The 21661-nt window shown below is 53.8% G+C and overlaps 2 protein-coding genes across 2 annotated transcripts; both read right to left on the bottom strand.

Moving 5' to 3' along the window:
* Positions 1-988: 988 nt before the first annotated feature.
* TRIM11 (tripartite motif containing 11) lies at positions 989-9411 on the bottom strand. The gene is made up of 6 exons (XM_055539838.1): positions 8763-9411; positions 6498-6593; positions 5818-6048; positions 3983-4005; positions 3798-3898; positions 989-3314 (listed from the first exon to the last, which is right to left on the bottom strand). Exons 1-6 carry the CDS (start codon positions 9168-9170, stop codon positions 2767-2769), a joined length of 1407 nt encoding a protein of 468 aa, XP_055395813.1. The 5' UTR covers positions 9171-9411; the 3' UTR covers positions 989-2766.
* Positions 9412-10483: 1072 nt separating this feature from the next.
* On the bottom strand, positions 10484-15353 carry TRIM17 (tripartite motif containing 17). The gene is made up of 6 exons (XM_055539851.1): positions 14925-15353; positions 13604-13699; positions 12890-13120; positions 11519-11541; positions 11328-11428; positions 10484-11031 (listed from the first exon to the last, which is right to left on the bottom strand). The coding sequence occupies exons 1-6, from the start codon at positions 15351-15353 to the stop codon at positions 10484-10486; spliced, it is 1428 nt and encodes a 475-aa protein (XP_055395826.1).
* Positions 15354-21661: the final 6308 nt, after the last annotated feature.

Raw genomic sequence — 21661 nt, 5'->3', positions numbered from 1 at the left:
GTCTCTCTCAGCCTAGAACACTGAGTGGCACCGCTGGGATGCAGGCACATTTGTAAAGCTGAAAATCAGTCTGTTTGTCAATAGGTCTCAGTGAAGCTCATTTTTTTCCCCTCTCAACTGGTGGAGGGTAGCAGAATGTCACCCCAAAACATCTCATTTGCCATAGATTATGTAACCAAGCAGATACTATGCTGCTTTCTCAGGACAGACCCTTCCCCCTCTGCTGTGGTTCCTCTCTGAAGTAGACAAATAACAGTATCTGATGCACAATCCCTGAATTGTTTTCACGGATGGAAGAAACTACTTGATGATCCGGACCCCTAGAACTACTGGAGCCTAAGGCTGGTTAGTATTAGCCACTCCGCTGTCTCACCATCAACCAGAGAATTGTGTGCACGAGCTGATCGCATACCCTGAGATCCCCCATCCCCGACCTGGCCTTTAAAAATGCTTTGCTGAAACCTTTCGGGGGGGAGAGTTTGGGGTTTTAGAGACCCCTGCCCTCCTTGTATTGGTGCCTTTACAATAAATACTGCATACCCAGGGTTAGTGGACTGGCTTTACTGCCCATTGGCAAGCCAACCCAAGTTTGGTTTGGCAACAATTATTTTGAGTTGTTGGTGTTTAAGAAGCAAATATAAGGTCCCTGCCTTTCCCCTTCTAAAAGCAGAACATGTATTTTCAGAGGTATCTCTGTCTCCCCTCCACAGGAAAGATCTGGAGACTCTAGATCCTATCAGTTTAGAGATTGAGGGGATGGGGATCTACATATAACAAACCATACTAACTAGCCTTAGCTACCATCAGTTTACTTGCATGTTTTGCCACCCTTGGAAGCCTAAGGCTGCTTTCCCTGTCTTGTCACTTCTCCATAAACATTGTTCTTCATTGAAGTCGTATCTAAGCCAGAGATCTAAGCTGCTGTTCTAAGGCACTCATTTTCCTGGGGCTTCTTCTATGCATACCTGAGGCATACATATCAATAAACTTTCGTTTTTCTGTTATTTTTTATTTAAAGGTCTCAGCCAAGAACTCAGAAGGGTTGGGGGAAAATGATTTTTCCTCCCCCACACTTGTGTTCAGCTTTGTTCGAAAGCCAAAGCCAGAAGTGTCCTGACAGCAGTTCTATGCTCATTCATTAAACCCACGAGGCTGTTACGCAGACTAGGTTTCCAAAAGCCATTGCTGAAGTCCCACACCTTAAAATCCAAATCTTTCTCCAGGCAGGAACCAAATAGTATGCTCAGATTTCCATGAGGAAATGAAGCAGTGGGCCCGGTTACTTGGGAAATCATATGGGCATAATTTTTAGCCAAAAACAAAAAAATGGCCAGACCCCTGATTCAACTGGGAAAATACTTCTCCCTATTGTATGTAATTTGAAGGAACTGCTGTTATAGATATTCAAAAGTGGTGTATAATAGTCACAATAACAAAAATGGGAGAATGAGTAAGTAAATAAGTAAATGAAAAAGTACTGGCTATTGAACACAGTGGAATGTAGGAAATATTTATCAGGTTATCTGTAAAAGGGAAAAAATCCCCACAGTACCTGCAGGAAATAAACACACGTGCTGAGTCAAAGAACATGAAGAGGGTTTCAGGGAGTTGCCGTGCTTGTGTGGGCAGCAGCTGCATCCCTGACTTGGCCAGTGAGCATCCTGCTTCTGTATCCCTCCCCGAGGGTGGGCCCTTTGGAGGATTTCCCCACTCTCCAACCTTAAGGACAACTGTGAGTTTATTTACTATGAGAATGGTAAATGGTTTATTTACCATGAGAGTGGCCCTTACAATTAATCAAAATCGAGGGGTGCAGAGACACTGTATCACACCTTCTTGAGAAGGGTGAAGAAGTGTCAAAACTTAAAGCAAAAACGAATCCTGGATTCTGTAAGCCAGGGTTCTCTGTGGCCTCACCCCCGCCCCCAGGCAGGAGTGCCACTCTGGGTTCTGAGTTCAGGGATAGCCCCACGGGTCACTGGAGACACACTTGAGAGGGCAAGGCCAGCCTGCTCTTCTCAGTGCCACTCAGGTGGAAACTGTGGAGCTTCACACTCACTTTCACGAACTTACAACTCCCAGAACTGAACCTCTGTGCTGGGGACCAGGGAAGGACCTTTTTCCAGAAGCCCTGGGTGGGCCACACTCAGGGGGATTTGAGGACATCTGCGTGTCCTAGTTAATCAACCCCTTTATTCAGTGACTCACTTTCCACATCACCTGTCACCTGAGGACTCTGCTGCACCCCCAATTAATCAGAGACAACCACAGACTTCCCCAGCAGTTTGGACCAGACCCCAAGTCAGGTTGGTGGGCTTTGAACCACCTCTTGGCCAAGCAGTCTCACAGGATAGTAGCTTTCTTAAGGGGTAAGGGTCCGGGGGGCTCACGCTGCAGGCTGAGTAAATTCTACAGGCCCTCGTCTCCTACCCCAGACTGCGGCTGGGCAGGGCAGGCTGCCGAGGCTCCTGGAACCGGAGCTACCAGGGCCCCAGGCTCAGGGCTCTGCAAAGGACTGTGGGTGTGATGCACTGGTGAATGGGGTCTCAGCACCTGATGACCTTGCAGGGTCCCAGGGGGAGGACAGCCCAGCCTGCACACACTCACCCATGGCTTCCTGGGAGTGGCAGTGACAGAGTTCAGCTTGCTCCTCGATCTGAGTGGCACTATGGGTGCTTTCCATAGCTCAGAGGCCAAGCACCGTCCCCTCGGGTTTTCCAAGCATCTCGCAGACTCAGAAGGCAGGACAAGGGGCGAGAGGCCTGCTCACTGGGGAGCCAGCCCGTCCCCGGGCCCGCCTTTCAGCCTGCAGATGGTCATAGGGGTCGGGCTGCTGGACAGAGGAGAGAAGAGGGCCCGCAGGGTCCCCGAGAAGGGCGTCTCAGGAAAGGTATACAAGAGCGACCCATCATTGGCACTGTAGAAGGACAGGTGTCCAGCCTCGTAGTCCAGAAAGATGCCCACGCGCCGGGGTGGGTCTCGGAGAGGGGCAAAAGCTCGCTCAGAAGAGTTGTAGTAGCTTCCCAGGAACACCAGGATCCAGAACCCGTTGCCAGCAAACAGCTCGCCCTTCTCCTTGCGGTTGGCGTTCTCTCTGCAGACACCCAGGGCCCAGCTGGCCCGCTCCCCCACCTCCACTTCCCAGTAGTGGCGGCCCGAGGTCAGGGGCTCCCGGCCCAGCACACAAGGCCCAGGGTCGAACCGCTCGGGGCTGTCGGGCAGGGCCTGCCGCAGGTCCCCGCGCCGCACGCTCCTCCGGTCCTCGGACAGCACCAGCTCAGGGTTGGCTGTGTCAGGATCCAGGGTCATGTCCCCTGCAGACAGAGCAGAGGTCAACCCTCCCAGCTGTCTGCTTCAGATCCCTACAGGCCTGCAGTCACAGCTTGTGACTGACCACAAACCGACCCTTCTCCCACTCAAAAAGATTACCCAACCACTTTGAGTTGTATCTTGGAACATTCTAGAAAGCAGTTCATGCTTCCTTGTGATTCACCCTCCTTTAGAGGACAGAAGGAAATCCTGAGTGTTTTCTGTGTGTTCCAGGGCAGCAGGCTCCCCAAGCCTGGGGTCCACACAGTGCCCTGGTATTTCTGCTCTTCCTAAATACATCAGTGAAAAGTCTGGACCTGACCTGCTATCTCATCTGCCCAAGGGCCTTGATCCCTCCTAGTTTCTCATCCATGAACCGGGAGCTTGCGTGCTGTTCTACCCCAGACCACCAGCAGAAGCTCAGGACTGGCACTGTCTCTGATCCGGAGACAGCAGGCGGGACCCCCCGGCCTGTGCACGGCACTCACCTCGGAACCTCCGCAAGGCCTCCACCAGCCCAGGGACCCTGCACACGGTCCTCATCTCCATAGGCACCACCTCAGGAGGCTGCAGCTTCACATCCTGGACTCTGGAGGGGCAGTGCAGACGTCACCCCTGTGGGGGGCCCACCTGAACCCTGCCCCCCTCCCTGGGGAGAGGCCGAAGCTCCTACCTGCGGAGTGTGTCCCTGATGTCCTGTGGGAGAGACACACGGCGTCAGCACCCGTCTCCTGTCTCGGGCCTGCCCTCACCCTGGCCTGGCCCTGCACCAGAGTGCTCCCAAACCTCCTGCATGGGCACACACTCATGTGGTGGGAAGCCACCCTGGAGCTGTCCTGAATCAGGCATGAGGTCACTGCAGAGCAGCTCTGGGTGCGTCCAGCCCTGCAGACCTGGCTGCATCCCCTTCACATGCCTGGAGGGCCCAGGGGATCTGGCTGCCAGCCCCCTTACCCACAGAGCCCTGGGCACCCCTGGGTGCCAGGAGAGGTGAGGTGGGGTGGGGTGGGGTCCCACCCTCCAGGGGTTGAAGGCTGTCTCCACCTTAGCCCCGAGCCATGCCTCTATCAGCCGAGCACTTTCTGCGGCCCAGGAGATAGGCAGCTGGTGGACTGGTGTCTGTGGTCTCATCTGCCCCCCGTCCTACAGAAGCTCCAGCCTGGCCTGCACCGGCTGCTATCCCTCAGTCCCCACTCACAGCTGACCTTCCTGGAAAGGCCTCTCTGCCTGGATGCTCCTCTCTCTTGTGATGATATGTGAGAACAGTTTACTCAAGTGTCACAAAACGACTGTGTCCCCCCAAGTCCAAGGCACTCCCTGCAGCAGGTCTCCTGACCAACACTGCGGGCCAAGGGTCAGCCCACCCGACCTCCTCCACATGCCTCAGTAAACACGGTGCTATCCAGAACTGCTCTTCCCCCAGCACAGGCAAAGGGAAGCTCTGGGGTTGGGGCGGGGGGTAGGGGAGAGAATGGGGGGCATCTTTTCTGCAGCCAGCCAGCCAACCAGGTGAACAGGGAACCAAGAGGATGACAAAGGCTAGGAGATGTGAGCACTTGGGAAGGTAGGGGAGCAGTGGTGAGCAGTGGGGGGCAGATGGGGTAGTAAGGAACAGGCAGCAGGGAGTGAAGGACAGGAAATGCAGCCAGGCCAGCTGAGGTCAATCCCTCACTGAGAGATCTCAACTGAGACCCATTGCATTTCATATAAATCTGTGGTTCTCATCTTACTTCCTGGACCAATCTCTCCTCCCTCTAGAACCTCTGCTTCCTGCAGCTTTTCCAGCGCCACTCACTCACCTTTGAGGGCTGCTCCCTATCATCCCCAGCTGCCTGCCCAGCCCCACTTCACTGACCTCTGCTGACTTCCCTCAACCCCTGCCACACACTTGCCCAGGATTCTTCGTGCTTCCCAGGCTGAAAAATCACTTGTTGGCTCAGCACAGGCCAAAGGAATGTTTTAGCCCCAGGAGGGCAGCCTGAAGCTGGTCCTTAAAGGTTCACTCAGCTCTGAAGCTCCAAGGAGGGTCACCTCCTGCAGGAAGCCCCCTGGACTGCACATGCAGTGTCCTCACTCCCACCCGAGGGCACAAATTGCTGGGGCCAGGAGTCCAGCAGACTCTCAGGGGCAGCACTGGGCCCATGCAGGAATCACAGTGGGAGACCTGCTGGCTATTCCTCTCGGCCCAGTGGGCCCAAACCTTCAGAGAGCTGGGTGGTGGTGACCCAGTGGCTCTGGATCCTGGAATGCCACGCATCCTGTGGCCTGGCCAGTCTCCAGGAGGCCTCCCAGGACAGGCACTAATAGCAGTTCATGCAGCTCAGCATTGCGGTCTACTCTGCATGTTTCACAGGAAGGTGACTAGCTATTGACCTGGGAGGTCCAGCAAGCATCAAGGTAGTCGGTTTTCTCTGCACAATGCTTCCCCCACTCTCCGGCTCTCCCTTCCCATGCCTGGCCTTTCCCTGAGACCCCACACGCCCACTCCCAGTACGGGTGCCAGCTCACCTGCAGCAGCCCCAGTGCAGGCAGCTGGCAGCGGCCCTCCAGCTCGGTGATCAGCTCGGCCAGCTGGGCGCTCTGCTGTCCAAGGCGGGCCGCGCTCTCCCTCAAGGGGGGCAGCACCTCCAGCTCCTCCTCTTCCAGCCTCTGCAGCAGCAGCTGCTCCTCCTCCACGAGCAGACGGCGCAGCCTCTCAAATTCGGTCAGTACATTCTGCCGCTGGGTCTCCACCATCTTCTGTGGGGGCCGGGGAGGAGGGCTGAGGGCCTGGGACCTGGAGCCTCACTAATCCATCTGGGGTCCCCCACACCCACTCCTTCCTGACCCCAAAGCCCTGTGCCACCAGGGGCACTCAACAAATCCAGGGGGACTTAGTATCCCCCCAAATCCCAACCTTACCACCCAATGCATTCCCAATTTCCATTTCCCCAACCCTCAAGGCCACAATCTGGGATGGCCCCCACACCCATCCCTCCCCACACCTCCCCACCTGGGACCCCCCCATGCCTGGCCCTCCCTGACACCCATTCCCAGGTGGCAAACCCACGCAGAGTTGGGTTATACACGGGGTCTGGAGCAAGAGTGCTGCCTGAGGAGCAGCGTGAGGCTGACTGTGAACAGCAGAGCTCTGTGGTGGGGCCCTCATGCCCCCCACCCCTGCCCACACTGGGCTCCCGGCCACCTGCCTGCCACAGGGAGCAGGTCTCCTCCGCTTGGGCCTGGAACAGCAGCGCATCCTCCATTTGCTTCCGCAGATGCTCCAGGGATTTCTCCAGCTTGCTCTGCAGGGAGGTGAGGCCAGAGTGACTCCAGCCAGGCCAGGCCCCCAGGCTGGCTCTTATACATGCTCCCACCTGCTCGACTCCAGCTAAGCCTGAACTCAGCTGGCAGGGACCAGTAGCGGAAACATGGGTCTGGGACACGGTGAGTCCCAAATTTGCCAGGAGATGCCCTCTAACTGGTGTGGCCCTTCCACCACTGCCCTCACAAGCGTGGCTCTCCTGCTACTGCCTTTTGGCTGAATCTCCTTTCTTCTATGGTTCCCATGCCTCCCTCAGCTCAGGGCAACTTTCCCACAACCGTTTTCACTGCGTCACCACCTTCTTTCTTCCAAACCCCGTCACGTCTCTCTGCCTGGACTGGGCTTGCTGGATTTCAGCAGGTTGGAACACATGGTGGGACGGGCTACATTTGTATTCAGTTCCTTGGCCCTGATTTCAGGCCTAGGCCTGACATTGCCTTCAACCCTGTTTATGACACATTCAGCACCTTCAGGCCAGAAGGCCTAAAGGACTATCACAAGAGTGACCACGGCGGCGCTCGGGGGGTTTCTACTGTTCTATCCATGTTCTAGACACACCAGGGCCCCGAGAGGCTGCCCTTTGTAGTCAGCGCTTCCGGGCTGTGCAGATACCCGCCAGAGCCCTCTGCGGGGCACCTTCCCCAGCACTAAAAGCAAGCACCGGAACAGGGAAGGGGATTGGGTCATGACATCCCAGAACATGACACGATGGTACGTACAGTATTTAGAACTGAGACGACGGAGAAGCAGCAGAGCTCTCTGCTCTCCTCCTTTCGGCATTTTCCAAGAGAAAGGTGCCCACCCTTTACCAGGAAGGGGAGAGCACGCATCACCCCGAGGCAAGCTGCCGACACTGAGAGATGAGTCCACCTTTCCACCTATTGATCTCTTCTGTCACTCTAATTTGCAAGCCTGAGTTACAGAACGTGATATGCTAGAGGAAAAAGCTTTTCCTCCCCTGGGACAGGGAGGGTCAAGTGCTACCATGGGAGACTTTATCAGGTCAGCCGGAAGAGGCCTCTAGAGAACTACTGGTCGTTCTCTGCTCTTCCACTCACTATCCACACCCTGACCAGGATCCTCAGCGACAGGAGTGCAAATCTGCCAGACTGATATAAGGAGTGGGTGTTCAAGTGTGCATACTACACCTCAAAGTGAGGGAAAAAAACCACAAGAATGTGTTAGCACAAGTCCAGTGATGTGGGCTCGGTATAGGTTTATTCTGTTGTCCTGGAAGTTTATTCTATGATAGTGACAGAACAGCAATCCTAACACAGACTAAACTGTGTACTCGAGGCACCTCAGCAGCAGATAGTACTGGCCACAAAGAGAAATGAAAATCACAGTCAAAAAGTTTGAAAGGTATCACCCACAGACTTTATACTTTGGGTTTCAGAAGCAAACCGACCCACAGACCAGGGAGGTAGCAGGCAGCTGGCCAGGTAAGTGTTTGTCCTGAGCATCTTAGCAGAGGAGAGTGCTGGTGTTAAGTTTGGATTTTAAGAAATACATTTCCATAACAGAGAAACAAGGCTTCTCTGCCTGGGCTCACAGCAGGGCTGCCTTGTCTGCTGGCAGAGTATCCAAGGTGGGCTCTGGCTCCCAGAGCAATGGCTCCATCCTACGTTGATACCAGCCTGGGGCTCTCCAGCAGCTTCCTGGCTGCCTTCCCATCTGGCCTAATCAGAACGTCAGCTCTGGCGTGGGCCCCACAATCCTACTCTGCCCATCAGCCTCTGAGAACACAAGAGTCCACATCCATGCACGTCCATCTGGGACCAGCCACCTCTCAGGTTCCCTTCCCACTTTTCTCCTACTCTCGGCTCCGTCTCTGCCAATGGTCAGTCAAACTGCCCAGTCCCCTACCCGGACAGCCCTCCCATCGCCTCTTTAGGACCTAGACTAAAGAAAGCTCGTCCCCTCCCCGCCCAGGTTCCTAGGCCAGCGCCTCACTGGTGGGCGGTGCCTCAACCCCCTAGAATGCTGGTTTGGGACAGGCTGCACCCCCCTTACACACCCACGAGACCCGGGGCAGGCTGGAACCTGAGCCCGCGACATCCGGCAGGATGCGCCCCAACAGGCCCGGGCCCCCCACCCACGCCGCGGCGATCCCCTACCAAGCCGTGCTCTGCCCGGGACCTGCCCACACCTTAAGGTCTTCGGCCGCGTCCTGCAGCGGGCGCACACGGTGCGCCCAATGCTCCCCTGAACGCTCGCAGGCCGCGCACAGAAGGCGCAGCTCGTCGCCGCAGAAGGCGACCAGCGGCTCGCGGTGCGCTGCGCACACTCCCTGCGGAACAGGCGACGGTGGGTGCAGGCGCCGCGCCATCTCGGCCATCTTGGCGAGCGGGCGGTTGGGTCGCAGGTTCCTCTGCGGGAACAGCTCGCGGCACTCGGGGCAGGCGTACGGGCCCTCGGGCTGGCCCCAGCAGCGCCGGATGCACTCGCGGCAGAAGTTGTGGCCGCAGTCGGTCATCACTGGATCCGTGAAGTAGTCCAGGCAGATGGCGCAGGTGGCCTCCTCTTGGAGGTTGGTCGACAGGTCGGGTGCGGCCATGGCCCCGATGGAACGGACGAGGGCCGCGTTCTCCGCCGGGTCGGGCGGCCGCTGCCGGGACTCTGGGGAGGGGCTGGGGACGCGCGGGGCAGGGCACCAGGGGGTTTCGGGGAGCTTCGGGGCGCAGGGTCTCCGGGGTCCGAGGCTTCTCGATTCCGAGGATGAGGAGTGTGCGGCTCCGAGACGCGGCGACTCCAGGAAGGTAGGGCCTAGGGATCCCGTTTGCAAGCAGGAAGGGACACTCAGCAGCAGCGGAAGCAGGAAGCAGCTTTTTTCCCTTCTGGAACCACCCACTGTAGCTCCGGATTGGCCGTGGTCTGTCACGTGGCCTCCAGCGGCACCCAACTGGAGGCTGCTCACCCACTGACCTTGCGTCGCCGCCGCCACCTGCGCGAGAGTTCGTGGCTGTCTCTAGGGTGCTGCGGTTTTGCGGCACCTGCTGTCTCCCTCGGACCTCGGGGAACGTGAGGTTTAGCGGCCGGGGCCGCTCCGCACGGGCTTGCTGGGCTCTCCGCAATGCGCAGAGGCGGCGAGGACAAGGGGAAGCCGAGGTTGTGTCGGGAAGCCCCAAGTCGTTCCCCGTGCGCTCCTGGGTCCTCGCAAGTCCCCGGGCTGGGAACGATCAGAACTTAAGGTGTCGGGGGCTCGGCCCACTGGGACTACTGGCCTTGTTGGGGGTCAGAGTACATTGGCCAGAATTCTGGGGTTCTGGCCACTGTTCCCCACTTGTTAATGCGTCTGCAATCACGCATCCACGGGGGTAGGATGGGCAGTGGAGAGTGAGTTAAAGGAAGGGACCCTGTCTAATCCTACTCTGAATTTTGCCCCTACAAGCAAAGGTGGGCAGGTCTGAGGCTTGTAGGAATTCAGCTTGAAAAGTCCCTTCACTTTCATTTTCCCCCTGTGAAGGACCCAGATATGGAATTTGCTGAGGACAAAGAAGGTAGACACTTGAGGCCTTGGCTCTACATATAAAAACCTGAACCACTGAGCCACCAGAGAATGGCAATATCTCTAAGTGGAGAGTAGGGGACACGGCTAAAGAAAACTACACCACACTGTGCCATGTACATATACGTGTATGTATTTAGAAACTGATCCACTATGAAAGTTTTCTGTATGAAGCACCTGTAAATATTGACTCTTAATGTTTAACTGCTTTAATCATATTTCCACTTTGTAAAACAAGCCTGCACAGCTGACGGCTTGCAAATGCCTCATTTGCGATAAGCTGGGCAGGTGGGCCTTGCTGAGCGGGACCACCTCACCTTCTGGAGAAAGGAGGGTTGCCCAGGCTCCACCAGCCTGCGCCCCTATCCCTTCACCCACAGAGTCACTGTAGAGATGACCATCTGGCCTGATTTGGGGGCCCCAAGGCAGAAGAAGGGCTGCAGGGGGCCAGGGAAGGCAGGCTGAGAGTAGCTGTGCAGGTGGGACCCATCATTCACATTGTAGAAGGACAGCTCTCCAGCTTCAAAATCCAGGAAGATGCCCATGTGGCTCGGAGGCTCGGCCAGTGTGACGGGAGTTGGGGGGAACGCGGCAGGTGCGTACCTCTTTCCCTTGCATAGCTGCACCACCCAGAACCCATTTTCTGGGGACTTGGGGACCCTGTTCCTCCGGCTCACATTGTCCCTGCACACGCCCAGGGCCCACAGCGCATCCCCGGTGAGGTTCATGCCCACCTCCCAGTAGTGCCTCCCTGAGGAGAAGGTCTCTTGGCCAACCGCACAGGGATAGGCGAGGAACCTGTCCTTGCCACAGGGTGTGCCATCCATCGGGGTGCTCAGGTAGCGCCTCTGGCGGCTCTCATACAAGAGGAGGTAGGGGTATGCCGTGGAGGGGTCGGGTACCACATCCTCTGGAGACAGGTCCGGGGTGGAGGGGAGAGGGGGGCCTTTCAGGGTCAGTGTGGGGAGGGCAAGGCCCTAGCAGGGACTGTTCATCCTAACCTCCACCCAGGCCTCCCTTTGGCTGAGTTCAGCCGTGAACCTGGAGTTAACTGCATGATCCTATATCCCAACTGTGGATATTGGCAGTGCCAAGGAGATGGGGCTGGGGTACCATTTGGGGAACCCCTCTCCTGTTGGTGGCTCTTGCTTTGAGTGGCTGAGAGCAGGGTGGGGCATTGCCAAGAGCCCCTGGGCCCCCACTTACCTTGGAAACTCTTGAGGACCTCTGTCTGCCCTGGGACCCTACAGATGGTCTTCAGCATGATGGAGGTAGCCTCTGGGTACTGCACACTCAGGCTGCTCTTCCTCCAGTGGATACAGGTCTCACTGTTCCCTCTGGCCACATTTACAGTCCTCCCTGCGCCCAACACCACCCCCACCGCAGATGGTACGTACCTGCTGAGGAGGCCTTTCATATCCTTCAAAAGACATGGAAGAAAGCAGAGACTGGCAGGGTCTGTGGTGTTCCCAAGCACCCCATGCTGACATTTGGCCAGAAGAGCTAGAGGGGCTTTATGTGTTGCCATGGCCCCATTTCAAGTTTCTAGAGAGTAATCCTGTCTTGGCTATGCACAGTATCATTTGTCTGACTTGCCCAGGCCTCCTCTTCCCCATCACAATGAATGAGGACCCAGGGAAGCTGCCCAGCTCATGACAGACCATGAAGGCCTCTGTGGGCCTCAGGCCTTGAGTGGGTCAGGAGTCAGTTTAGTGGGTTGCAAACATTATATTTTGATATAAGGCAAAGTATTCTCCCAAAGGTAGAGAGAGTGTATAATCTGTTGTCAACACCAGGACACTTATTGGCAACAAAACCCACAGGATGCTGGGATAACAGGCATATAAACTGACTGACCCAGGCATCCTGGGAGATCTAGATACCCTGCGTGTGGCATTTGCTTCAGTTGTATAAACACATTCCTGTGAATATGTGTATAATGACTCGCAATGTGAAGTGTTTTATTGCTGTGGAGCCCCTCGCTCTGCACACTTGAACCAGTTACCCACTTTTCAGCCAGTATAAACTGCCCCTTCCAGGACCTCGGTGTGCAGGCCCATCCCTGCTAGGCCAGCTGTACCCTCTCCCTACTTCCACAGCTGGCAGGTGCGATCGTGTGACTTGCTCTTGCCTGTGAAGTTGCCAGTGCCTCTCTGGGGCCAATATGCCCGTGCCTTGCATCATTGTGTGGACAACAGCTGCCCTCAAGCCACATCCCTGGGCTACGAAGGAGATGAACACAGCCCAGTAGGACTGAAGCCTGTCGTGGGCTGAATTGGCTCGCTCCCCAGATTCATCTTTTGTGGAGTTCAAACCCCGAAGCACCTCAGTATGAGTGTATCTGGAGATAAGGCCTTAAAGATGTGATTATGATAAAATCAGATCATTAGGGTGGGCTGTAATCCAATCTGACGATGTCTTCATAAGAGGAGGCTATCAGGGTGTAGACTGTATACAGAGGAATGACTATGTGAGGACACAGGGAGAATATGGCTTACAAGCCAAGGAGAGGTCCCAGGAGAAGCCAACTGTGCCCACAACTTGCGCTCAGACTTTCAGCCTTCAGGAGTGTGAGAAAGAAATGCGTGTTGTTTAAACCACCCGACCTGTGGTATTTGTTACGCTGCCTGAGCTGACTGAGACAGAGCCTTCCCCGTTGGTCTGAATCTGTTGCCTCAGGTCAGCCCACCCTGACTGTACCTGACCCAGAGCTCAAGTCCCCATCCACCCCCCCTCCCCCAGCCAGGTACACAAGCGTGCTGTCTCACCTGCAGCATCTGGAGCGGTGTGTGCTCATTTCTGTCCTCCAACTGCAGGAGCAGCCTCTCTAAGGAGTAACTCTGCTGCTTCAGTGAGGCTGTGCTCTCCTGCAGCTTTGCCACTGTCTCCTCCTCCTCCTTTTTCAGGGCCTGGAGCAGGTGCTGCTTCTCCTCCATCAGGAAGAGGCCCGTCTTCTCAAACTCGACCATGATGCGCTCCCTCCGCTCCTTCACCTTCTCCTGTGTGGGGGTGGGTGGGCTCCTGGAGGTGAGCCCCACCCAGGGACCTACCACCCCTAGTGCCTGCTTTCACACCAGCTTGGAAGGGCTACTCTGGCAACAATGGCACATCTCCCCTGGATCCCAGTGACCCACAGAAAACCAGCCAAGCAGGCAGGGTGGGGAGCCAGGGATCACACAGAGGCCCCCCTGAATGTCACTGGGGCCTAATTTTACTCAGCCCCAAATGGCAACGTCCAAGTGCCTGTGTGCTCTTGCTTGCTGCATCTTTCAAACGGCCAGCCTGTGCTGAGGGCACCATTCTCAGTCCTGATTTGGCAGGAATTCTGTGAAAATCATTGCCTTTCTGGGGTCCTGTGTTCTCATCCACACAGGACAGTGATTTCCCCCTCAAGGGGCTTCACAGGTCGGGAGGCCTGTGGGGGCCCAGCTGGGCCTTCCCCGCCCTGCCTGGCTGCCGCGTGTGGTGGCCCTGGCACCTACCTGCCACTCGGCCAAGGTCTGTTCCTCCTTGGCTTGCAGCTCTTCGGTCTTCGTCATCTCCTCTCGAAGGTGCTCCATGTCCTCCTCCAGCTTCAACTGTGGTGCACCCAAACCATGGGATTTGGGGGTCAGTGGGCCCCCTGCATGCCCCACATCCAGACAGTGCCCTCTGAAGCAGAACCACCCTAAACCATCCTAATGGGGTGCAAGGGATGGAAATATGCCACCCCAAAATCTGTCCCTTTGGCAGAAGGATTATTTTGAGCTGGAGGCAATTAAGAATCAACAGATGCAGAAAGATGCCTTCCAGGGGCTCCCATTATCTGACCAGAAGCATCTCACTGGGGATAGTTTGTGCCCACGAAGATGGCGGCAAGTTGGTGTCAAGATGAACCTACACAACCCCCTCCCCCTTCTTCCGTTACTTTCTCCCTATATATATTTCTGCTATTACCTGAATGTTTGTGTCCCTCCAACACCCAAAGTCATATATGGAAGCCCTAACTCCCGATGTGACGGCAGAGGTGGGGCCTTTGGGAGGCAACGAGGTCATGACAGTGGGACCCACATGGATGGGATTACTGCCGTTACAAAAGAGACCCGAGAGAGGACAGCAAGACGCTGGGCATGTGTGCGCCAGAAAGGGACTCTTACCTGACTGTGCTCATCTCTGACGTCAGCCTCCAACTGTGAGCAATACATTGCTGCTTATAAGCCACCCAGTCTGTGGAATTCTGTTACTGAGACACCTTCCCACAGTCTGCCACCCTTGGGAGCCTGCAACCTTTACCTTTGTCCTGTTGCTTTTCTCCAAATGCACTGTTCTTTGTTAAGATGCTATACAAGCCCAAGTTCTAATTGACTTTTTTTTTTAACTGTTGCTGCAGTTTCTCCCAAGTGACTGGCATAGCAGACATATGTTAGTAAATGGTTTGCCTTTCTCTTCAATTTGTCTTTGCTCAATCTAATTCATGGGCCCCCAGCCGCAGAGCGTCAGGTGGATGGAGGAAAAGGCTCCCCTCCCCCTGCCTGTCAGGGGGTTGCCTGGTTTGCCCACCCCGATGGCTGCACAAGGACCAGGGAATGTGGGTGGGGCTGGGTGGGGACTTGGTCAGTCTGGACTCCTGCATAATCATAGAGGTGACACCGAGATGGCATGGCCCCCAACCTGCTCTGTTCTGGAGTAAGGGAACACTTCCCCCGTGTGGTCCTGCATATGGGGCTGTTTGTTACAGCAGCTGTTCTCTGCTAATACCCTCCTTGACATGTGCGCATACTTGGGCACCCTTGTCCCCTGTTCTGGCCCCCAGCCAGGACCCACCTTGTACTCTTGCACAGCCTCCTCGATAGGGACCACCCTGTGGGGCCGGTGTTCCTGGGACTCCCTGCAGATGATGCAGATGGGCCTCTGGTCATCCTCACAAAAGAGTTTGAGCAGCTCTCGGTGTACCTGGCACAGGTCCCTGCTCTGGGGACTAGGGTGCTGCCGCACCATCTCGGCCACCTTGGTCAGCAGACGGTTGGGCCGCAGGTTCCTCTGGGGGGACAGCTCACGGCACTCAGGGCAGGGAAAGGAGCCCTTCCGCTTTCTCCTCTTTTTCTGGCCTCTGGCCTTCTCCCAGGTCAGCTGGATGCACTCTCGGCAGAAATTGTGACCACAGGTGGTCATCACGGGGTCTGTGAAGTAGTCAAGACAGATGGAGCACGTGGCCTCCTCCTGCAGCTTTCTGGCAAGTTCCACAGCATCCATGGCGCCTGGGGAAGGAATAGAGTGTCCTGCCACATCCTCTGCCTGGAGCCCTGAGCTCTTCAATGGCACTCTCTTGGCCTCCTTTTGAAGATGGGAGTCTGAACTTGATGGGGTTTTAGGGTACCATGACTCACCTTCAATAAAGGGCACAAATGTCTCTCTGGAAGCTGACAAAGACCCTGTCCTTCAGCAAACTCCAGCCAGCTTCCCTTGAGCTGTAGGCCTGTCTTTGGCTGGCCCCACCCAGTTTCACAGTACTCCGGCTGTGATATGTGATCTAGTTCCTCATCCCCCACCTATAATGAATTGATGTCCTTGACCCTCCTTGAGCAAGATTCCTCTTAGGCCTGTTTAGCAATAAGCCCCCTCCTCATGGCACTCTGGGTGATTTTCCATCACTGACCACCATCACTCCGCTCCTTGGCTACAGATCTGCAGCTGCCTCAGCTGCATTCAGAGATGACACCGCAACAGTCTTGAACAATCTTGCTTACCATTTTAACAAGCACATGGGTCTCTCTTTAACAGAACTCCGCAGAACAAAGGCAAAAGGGAGTTTAAGAGGAAACATCTCTCTCATTAGGGAGCAGGGTTGACAAAGTTTTTCTCTTTAACCAACACTTGCTCAGGCTCCAGAATTTTCCAACCAAGCCTTGGACTTACATGTTTGTCTCTACGTTGTTCAAGTTTAGCAGAAATCCCACTAGGTGGGTTTAACCAGACCCCCCCCCCCCCCCACCACCACTCACTGCTACTAAGATGTTTCCTCCTAGTAACTTCTTGTAACTGACCCTACCCTACTCCTTAAAAATCCCCACTGGCCCATGCTGTATTCAGAACTGAACTTCACAATTCTATATAGAAGGTCTAGTTCTATATAGAACCCCAGTTTCTATGCTAATATCTTTCTTCCTATTTCAATAGTCCCAAATAAAACCTGTTTTTACCCCTGTACCATCCAGCTCTGATTTTCCTTGACAAGGAGCAGTGCAGAAAAGATAATTTACCTTTGTCCTGTTGCTTTTCTCCAAATGTACTGTTCTTTGTTAGGATGCTATATAAGCCCAAGTTCTAATTGACTTTTTTTTTTAACTGTTGCTGCAGTTTCTCCCAAGTGACATTACACGCACACATGCTCACACACATACACAGGAACACACATGTACACGTGCATGCATGTTTACACACTGGCACACACAAACAAAGGCACATGCAGAGGCACCTGGAAACGTGCACCAACATCTGAACACAAACACACATACACACACAGTCTGGGGCTGGAATACCCATGACTTGATGCAGTGGAGATCCAATCCTCCTGGATACACTTCACAGGGTGATGCTTAGGGCTGACTTAGAGTGGATTTAAACATCATTTCTGAATTATTAATGCAAGCACTGTCCAGGTTCCCTTCTATGCAGTCTGCAACTATGGCGGCTGGATTCTGCAGATTCCTGAATCCCTGACATTGGTTCACTTTGTCTCTGGGAAGAGCCTTTGGCGTGAGTCTCTCCCTCTGCTCTCAGCTGCCCTTCGTCCCGACTGCTGCCCACCCAGCAGAAGCTGGGTGAGAGTGGGGCAGTCTGGGCACTAGGCTCTGGCTCAGGTTCTGGGGGAAGCCATCCAAGGGCTCTGGGCCAGTGATGGCGGACGGGCCTTCCTTGACCCTGGAATGTTACTCTGTCAATGCAGGGCTAAAATAGCTGGCTTCTCTGGTTCCAGTCAAAGCTATGGTTTTTCCAGTAGTCATGTATGGATATGAGAGTTGGACTGTGAAGAAAGCTGAGTGCTGAAGAATTGATGCTTTTGAACTGTGGTGTTGGAGAAGACTCTTGAGAGTCCCTTGGACTGCAAGGAGATCCAACCAGTCCATTCTAAAGGAGATCAGTCCTGGGTGTTCTTTGGAAGGAATGATGCTAAAGCTGAAACTCCAGTACTTTGGCCACCTCATGTGAAGAGTTGGCTCACTGGAAAAGACTCTGATGCTGGGAGGGATTGGGGGCAGGAGGAAAAGGGGACGACAGAGGATGAGATTGCTGGATGGCATCACCGACTCAATGGACTTGAGCTTGAGTGACCTCAGGGAGATGGTGATGGACAGGGAGGCCTGGCGTGCTGCGGTTCATGGGGTCACAAAGAGTCGGACACGGCTGAGCGACTGAACTGAACTGAACTGAACTGGTTCCAGTTTACAACCACCGTCAAAGCTGGGACAGCCACTCCACTAGGGCAGAGGGTGCACGGGGTCCCAACCCGAGCCTCAGCACCTACAAGGTGACCACCCGCCAGCTCTCTCAAGGGGGTGATACTTACGGGGTAAAGCGGTGCACGCTGCACCTCGCCAGGCACCCCGAACTACGCCTCCAAACGCAGCCCAGGAAAGCCTGCTTTGGGGCGATGGAAACTACCCGGGCGGGAATCCGAGGGCGCCGGGCTTCGGGCTTTGTGGCGTCAGCAGGAGCCCGAGGTCGAGGGGCGGGGCCGTAATCAGGTGGGGGACGGGGAGGTTTCGTTGGCAAGCGGCTGTCAGCAGCCTAGGGATGGGGGCAGGATTCTCCTGATGGGTAAGGAGCCCTTACAGAGCTGGCCGGAGCTGAGGGGGCGGGGGAAGGAGCGGGAACAGGGCAGGGTGTGGGGTTAGGTAGTCAGGCGGAAGGGGGAGGGGTAGACGGTGGTGGGAGCCTTGTGGTCTGCGGAGGGGAAGACGTGTGGGGTGGCAGGGAGCGGATCCCATATTGGGAGGAGCGTGAGGACAGAAGGGGCAGCGGGGGTCAGGCACACTTTGGTGGAGATGGAGGGGGTCTCTGGTCGACCGGAGGCTCCAGGTCTCCCGGGGCTCCGCACCCCGCCTGGCTGGCTGAACTGTGTGTATTTCTGCTAACATTTTCAGGACAGAGTCCAGTGGTTCAAGGCTCAGGGCAGCGAGTGGGGTTGGGGGCCAGAAAGCTAGTTGAATGAGGCAATGTGTGTGTTAGTCGCTCAGCCTTGTCCGACTCTTGGCGACCACAGGGACTGTAAGCCCCCGCAGGCTCTCGGTTGCTGATTAGAATCCCCTGAAAGTCCCTGAGCCTGCTCTGCATGTAAGGTGAGTCTGGGCTGACAGTTTCTTTCAATTTAGAAAATAGAATCACAGGATTTTAAAAACATTTCTTTCTCTGTTCTTGTTAACTGTGTGTAACTCTTTTTTTTTTTTTTCTGGCTAAATAAGCCTGTGGCCCATCTCATATATCAAGAACGATTCAAAGACCTAGGAGCGTTTTCTGAAATGTAGTCATTTCCCAGAGTCCTGGGAGGATATGGACCTACCTTGTCATCTAACTTCAAATCATTTTTGATCATAATTGCAGGAGAGAATTAGCAACATTATCATGAAGACATGAAAGTAACAGGTTGTATTCACTTAGCCATAGGAAAAGAAGAGGTTCCCTTCCATCTCTGCACCCCTTGGGATCAGCATAGCATTCTTGTTCAAATTCAGTAACAAAACTTGTTTTTTTCTTTTTTCTTTCTCTTTCTCTTCTCTGTGAGTGGTTTTCTGGGTTGGGAGCAGATTTTGTTGTACATTTCCCCATTAATGTGTGGCAAAAGTTGAGAACTAACAGTGATCAGATTCAGGCTCACATGTTTTTACCAAGAATATTGTGTACAGGTGAAGGTGTGGTTGCAGGTGCTACAGAACCAAAGTTTTTTTTAAAGAACTAGCAAGACCACTAAACCTGCAACAGAGCTGGAGACCCTTGGGTCACTGTTGAGAATCTGAGACAGGGAGAGTGTGAAGCATGACCCAGCATCATCTGTGCAGCTTGGTGGAAGCCTGGGGGCAGGTTGTTGGTCCTTTATGGGCTTCTACTACTGGCTGCAGCACCATGTGCCACCTGCTCAGAAGGACACGGGACTCAAATGATCCAGGTAACAGCACGGCACATGCATCCTTCAGGAAGCAGCTTCTGCCCCACAAGGCTCCTTATTCTCTTTCCAACGTGGAAGTAAATGGAAACAGCCCGTGAGAACAAGCAGAGGGCATTCACTCATAGCTCTCTGCAACAAGGGAGATGAGCACCATCCCTTGGCAGCAATTCAGGGTCAGTCAGTGGTGTGGTGTGCTTCCTCTTGGAAAAAGAGACGGTTTCAGGTGCCCTGATGGAGGCTTGTGGGTCTGGGAAACCGGAGCAACTGTTGTGAAGTGAAGTTCCCGGATTGTTGTTAGAGATAACAGCCTAATGTCCTGTAAGTCTGACTGATAGCAGGTTGGCTTTCTGGGCTGATTAATGTAGAGGGTATGTTGGCTTCCTGGACAGTTTTACTATGGACTGAACATGTGCCCCTAAAATTCATATGTTGAAATGTAGCCCCTGGGAGGTGGTGCCTTTGGGAGGTTGATTAGGTCAGGAGGGTGGAGCCCTCATGAATGGGATATAGTGCATTTAGAAAAGAGACTCCCTTCTCCCAGAGAGCTCCTTTATCCTTTCTATCAGGTAAGGACATAGCAAGAAGATGGATGTCTGTAACCCAGGAAGCAGGCCCTCACCAGACACCAAATCAGTTGGTACCTTGCTCTTGGTCTTCCACCCTCCAGAACTGTGAGAAATAAAAGTTTGTGGTTCATGAATGGCCCTGTCATGATATTTTGTTATAGCAGTCAGAGCAGATTAAGGCAAGACTGCTGCACATTGTGGGTCAGAGTTTTCTTTTTATATATGGATGTTCAGTCTCCCACTGGAATGAAGCTGCAGTTAGATCAGGGCCTGTCTGACCCTGGGAGAGCTGTTCTTCTCACCTGATGGTTTCTAGAGGAATACTTTGAGACTACATGTGGGGCAGTGGTTTCCTGCCCATCCTGAAGCTGTGCTGGGTGGTTCCCTCACCCTGTCTGTTTGGTGAGCTCAACTTAGCTGCAGAAAATCAGCTCAGGCTGCAGTACGTGGAGACAGTAGAGGAAGGCTGTGGATCCGAGAAAAAGCAGGATGGGAAACATAAAAATGTAATCTAAAACTAAGGAGTACATGTGTTAGGGAACCATGGACTGAAACCGCCTGCTGTGACCAGGCAGCATAATAACTGCTTTGCATGAGTTATCACACAACAGGAGGTCCCAATAAGGAACACAGAGCTAATAAGCTACTGCCAAAAGGAGAGGGTACACCAGCCCATAACATGTCCTGCCAAACCTCCAGAAACCTTCATGCTGAAACCCATTGTGGCTGAGGGACGCTTACACTCCCAAGGACTCTGAGTCAGACCAAACAGGGCCAACAAGCAAGAAGATTGGCCAGAGAAAACCCAGAAAGCTAACCCCATTACCATAAAACCTGAGACTGTGAGCCTCTTGGCAGAGCAGTTCTCCTGGGTTCTCTTGCCTCACCATTCTCTCCCTGGGTGCCCCTTTCCAATGAAGTCTTTTGTTTTGCCAGCACATGTGTCTCCTTGGGCAATTTGTTTTTGACAGACAAAAGACCATTTTAGGCCTTGGAAGGATTCCCTCTTCCTGCAACATTTGTGTGCCTGAGTCTGTGGCCTTCAGAGCCTCACTTCACTTCATGCCTGATGACATAGACTTACAACTTCATTTCTGGTTCTTTTTTCTACTTAGTCACTTTTGTAAAATTTGAATCATTTCACTTAGAGTTTTTGTTTCCATTTATATTTGCCACTTTTAATCAGAGGGACAGAAGCAAAAAATTAGGTTGGACTTTTTCTTTAAAATCTACAAAGCCAAGTGTAAAGGAAATATAAGCTTTCAAATGATGATTTTGATGTGTTTGTAGCATTTATTCTTCTGACGTATAGGGAAGGAAAATAATTTACTATTTTAGAGGCATATGAACTAAACCAATAAAAGACAGAATAACAAGAAAAGCATAAACATTTTATTTAATTTTATTTTTTAAAAATTTATGTGCTTGAGGGCTTCAGCACAGACAAGAACTGTAGCCCCCCCAACCCCACCCCCACCCCACCACCACCACCTCCGCCAAAAAAGACTCAAGGGCCTATTTTGTTAACTTAAAAAAATATACAATGTGACTTTTGTGAATTAAGTTTTATTGGGATAAAATGAGGACTATAGCCTGGGAGACAGTTTCAGATACTTCTGAGGAACTGCTTGGAAGAGGTGAGGGGTGGTCAGTGTATATAGGATTTTGGTGAAAGGGTATATATGCAATCAAGCGCACATTTTTGTATTTGGTTGCTGCTAGTCATGGAGAAGGAAATGGCAACCCACTCCAGTGTTCTTGCCTGGAGAATCCCAGGGACGGGGGAGCCTGGTGGGCTGCCATCTATGGGGTCGCACAGAGTCGGACACGAC

Source organism: Bubalus kerabau, chromosome 1, assembly GCF_029407905.1.
Source record: "Bubalus kerabau isolate K-KA32 ecotype Philippines breed swamp buffalo chromosome 1, PCC_UOA_SB_1v2, whole genome shotgun sequence".
Classification (NCBI taxonomy): Eukaryota; Metazoa; Chordata; class Mammalia; order Artiodactyla; family Bovidae; genus Bubalus; species Bubalus kerabau.
This window is presented reverse-complemented; position numbering and strand designations above follow the sequence as displayed.

Coding starts and splice junctions, on each gene's coding strand:
- TRIM11 (XM_055539838.1), bottom strand. CDS start 9,170: ATGGCCGCACCCGACCTGTCGACCAACCTCCAAGAGGAGGCCACCTGC. Junction 3,899..3,982: donor ATCAGGGACACACTCCGCAG/GTAGGAGCTTCG, acceptor CTGCCCCTCCAG/AGTCCAGGATGTGAAGCTGC. Junction 3,315..3,797: donor GGCCTTGCGGAGGTTCCGAG/GTGAGTGCCGTG, acceptor CTCTGTCTGCAG/GGGACATGACCCTGGATCCT.
- TRIM17 (XM_055539851.1), bottom strand. CDS start 15,353: ATGGATGCTGTGGAACTTGCCAGAAAGCTGCAGGAGGAGGCCACGTGC. Junction 11,542..12,889: donor CACCGCTCCAGATGCTGCAG/GTGAGACAGCAC, acceptor TGTCTTTTGAAG/GATATGAAAGGCCTCCTCAG. Junction 11,032..11,327: donor GGTCCTCAAGAGTTTCCAAG/GTAAGTGGGGGC, acceptor ACCTGTCTCCAG/AGGATGTGGTACCCGACCCC.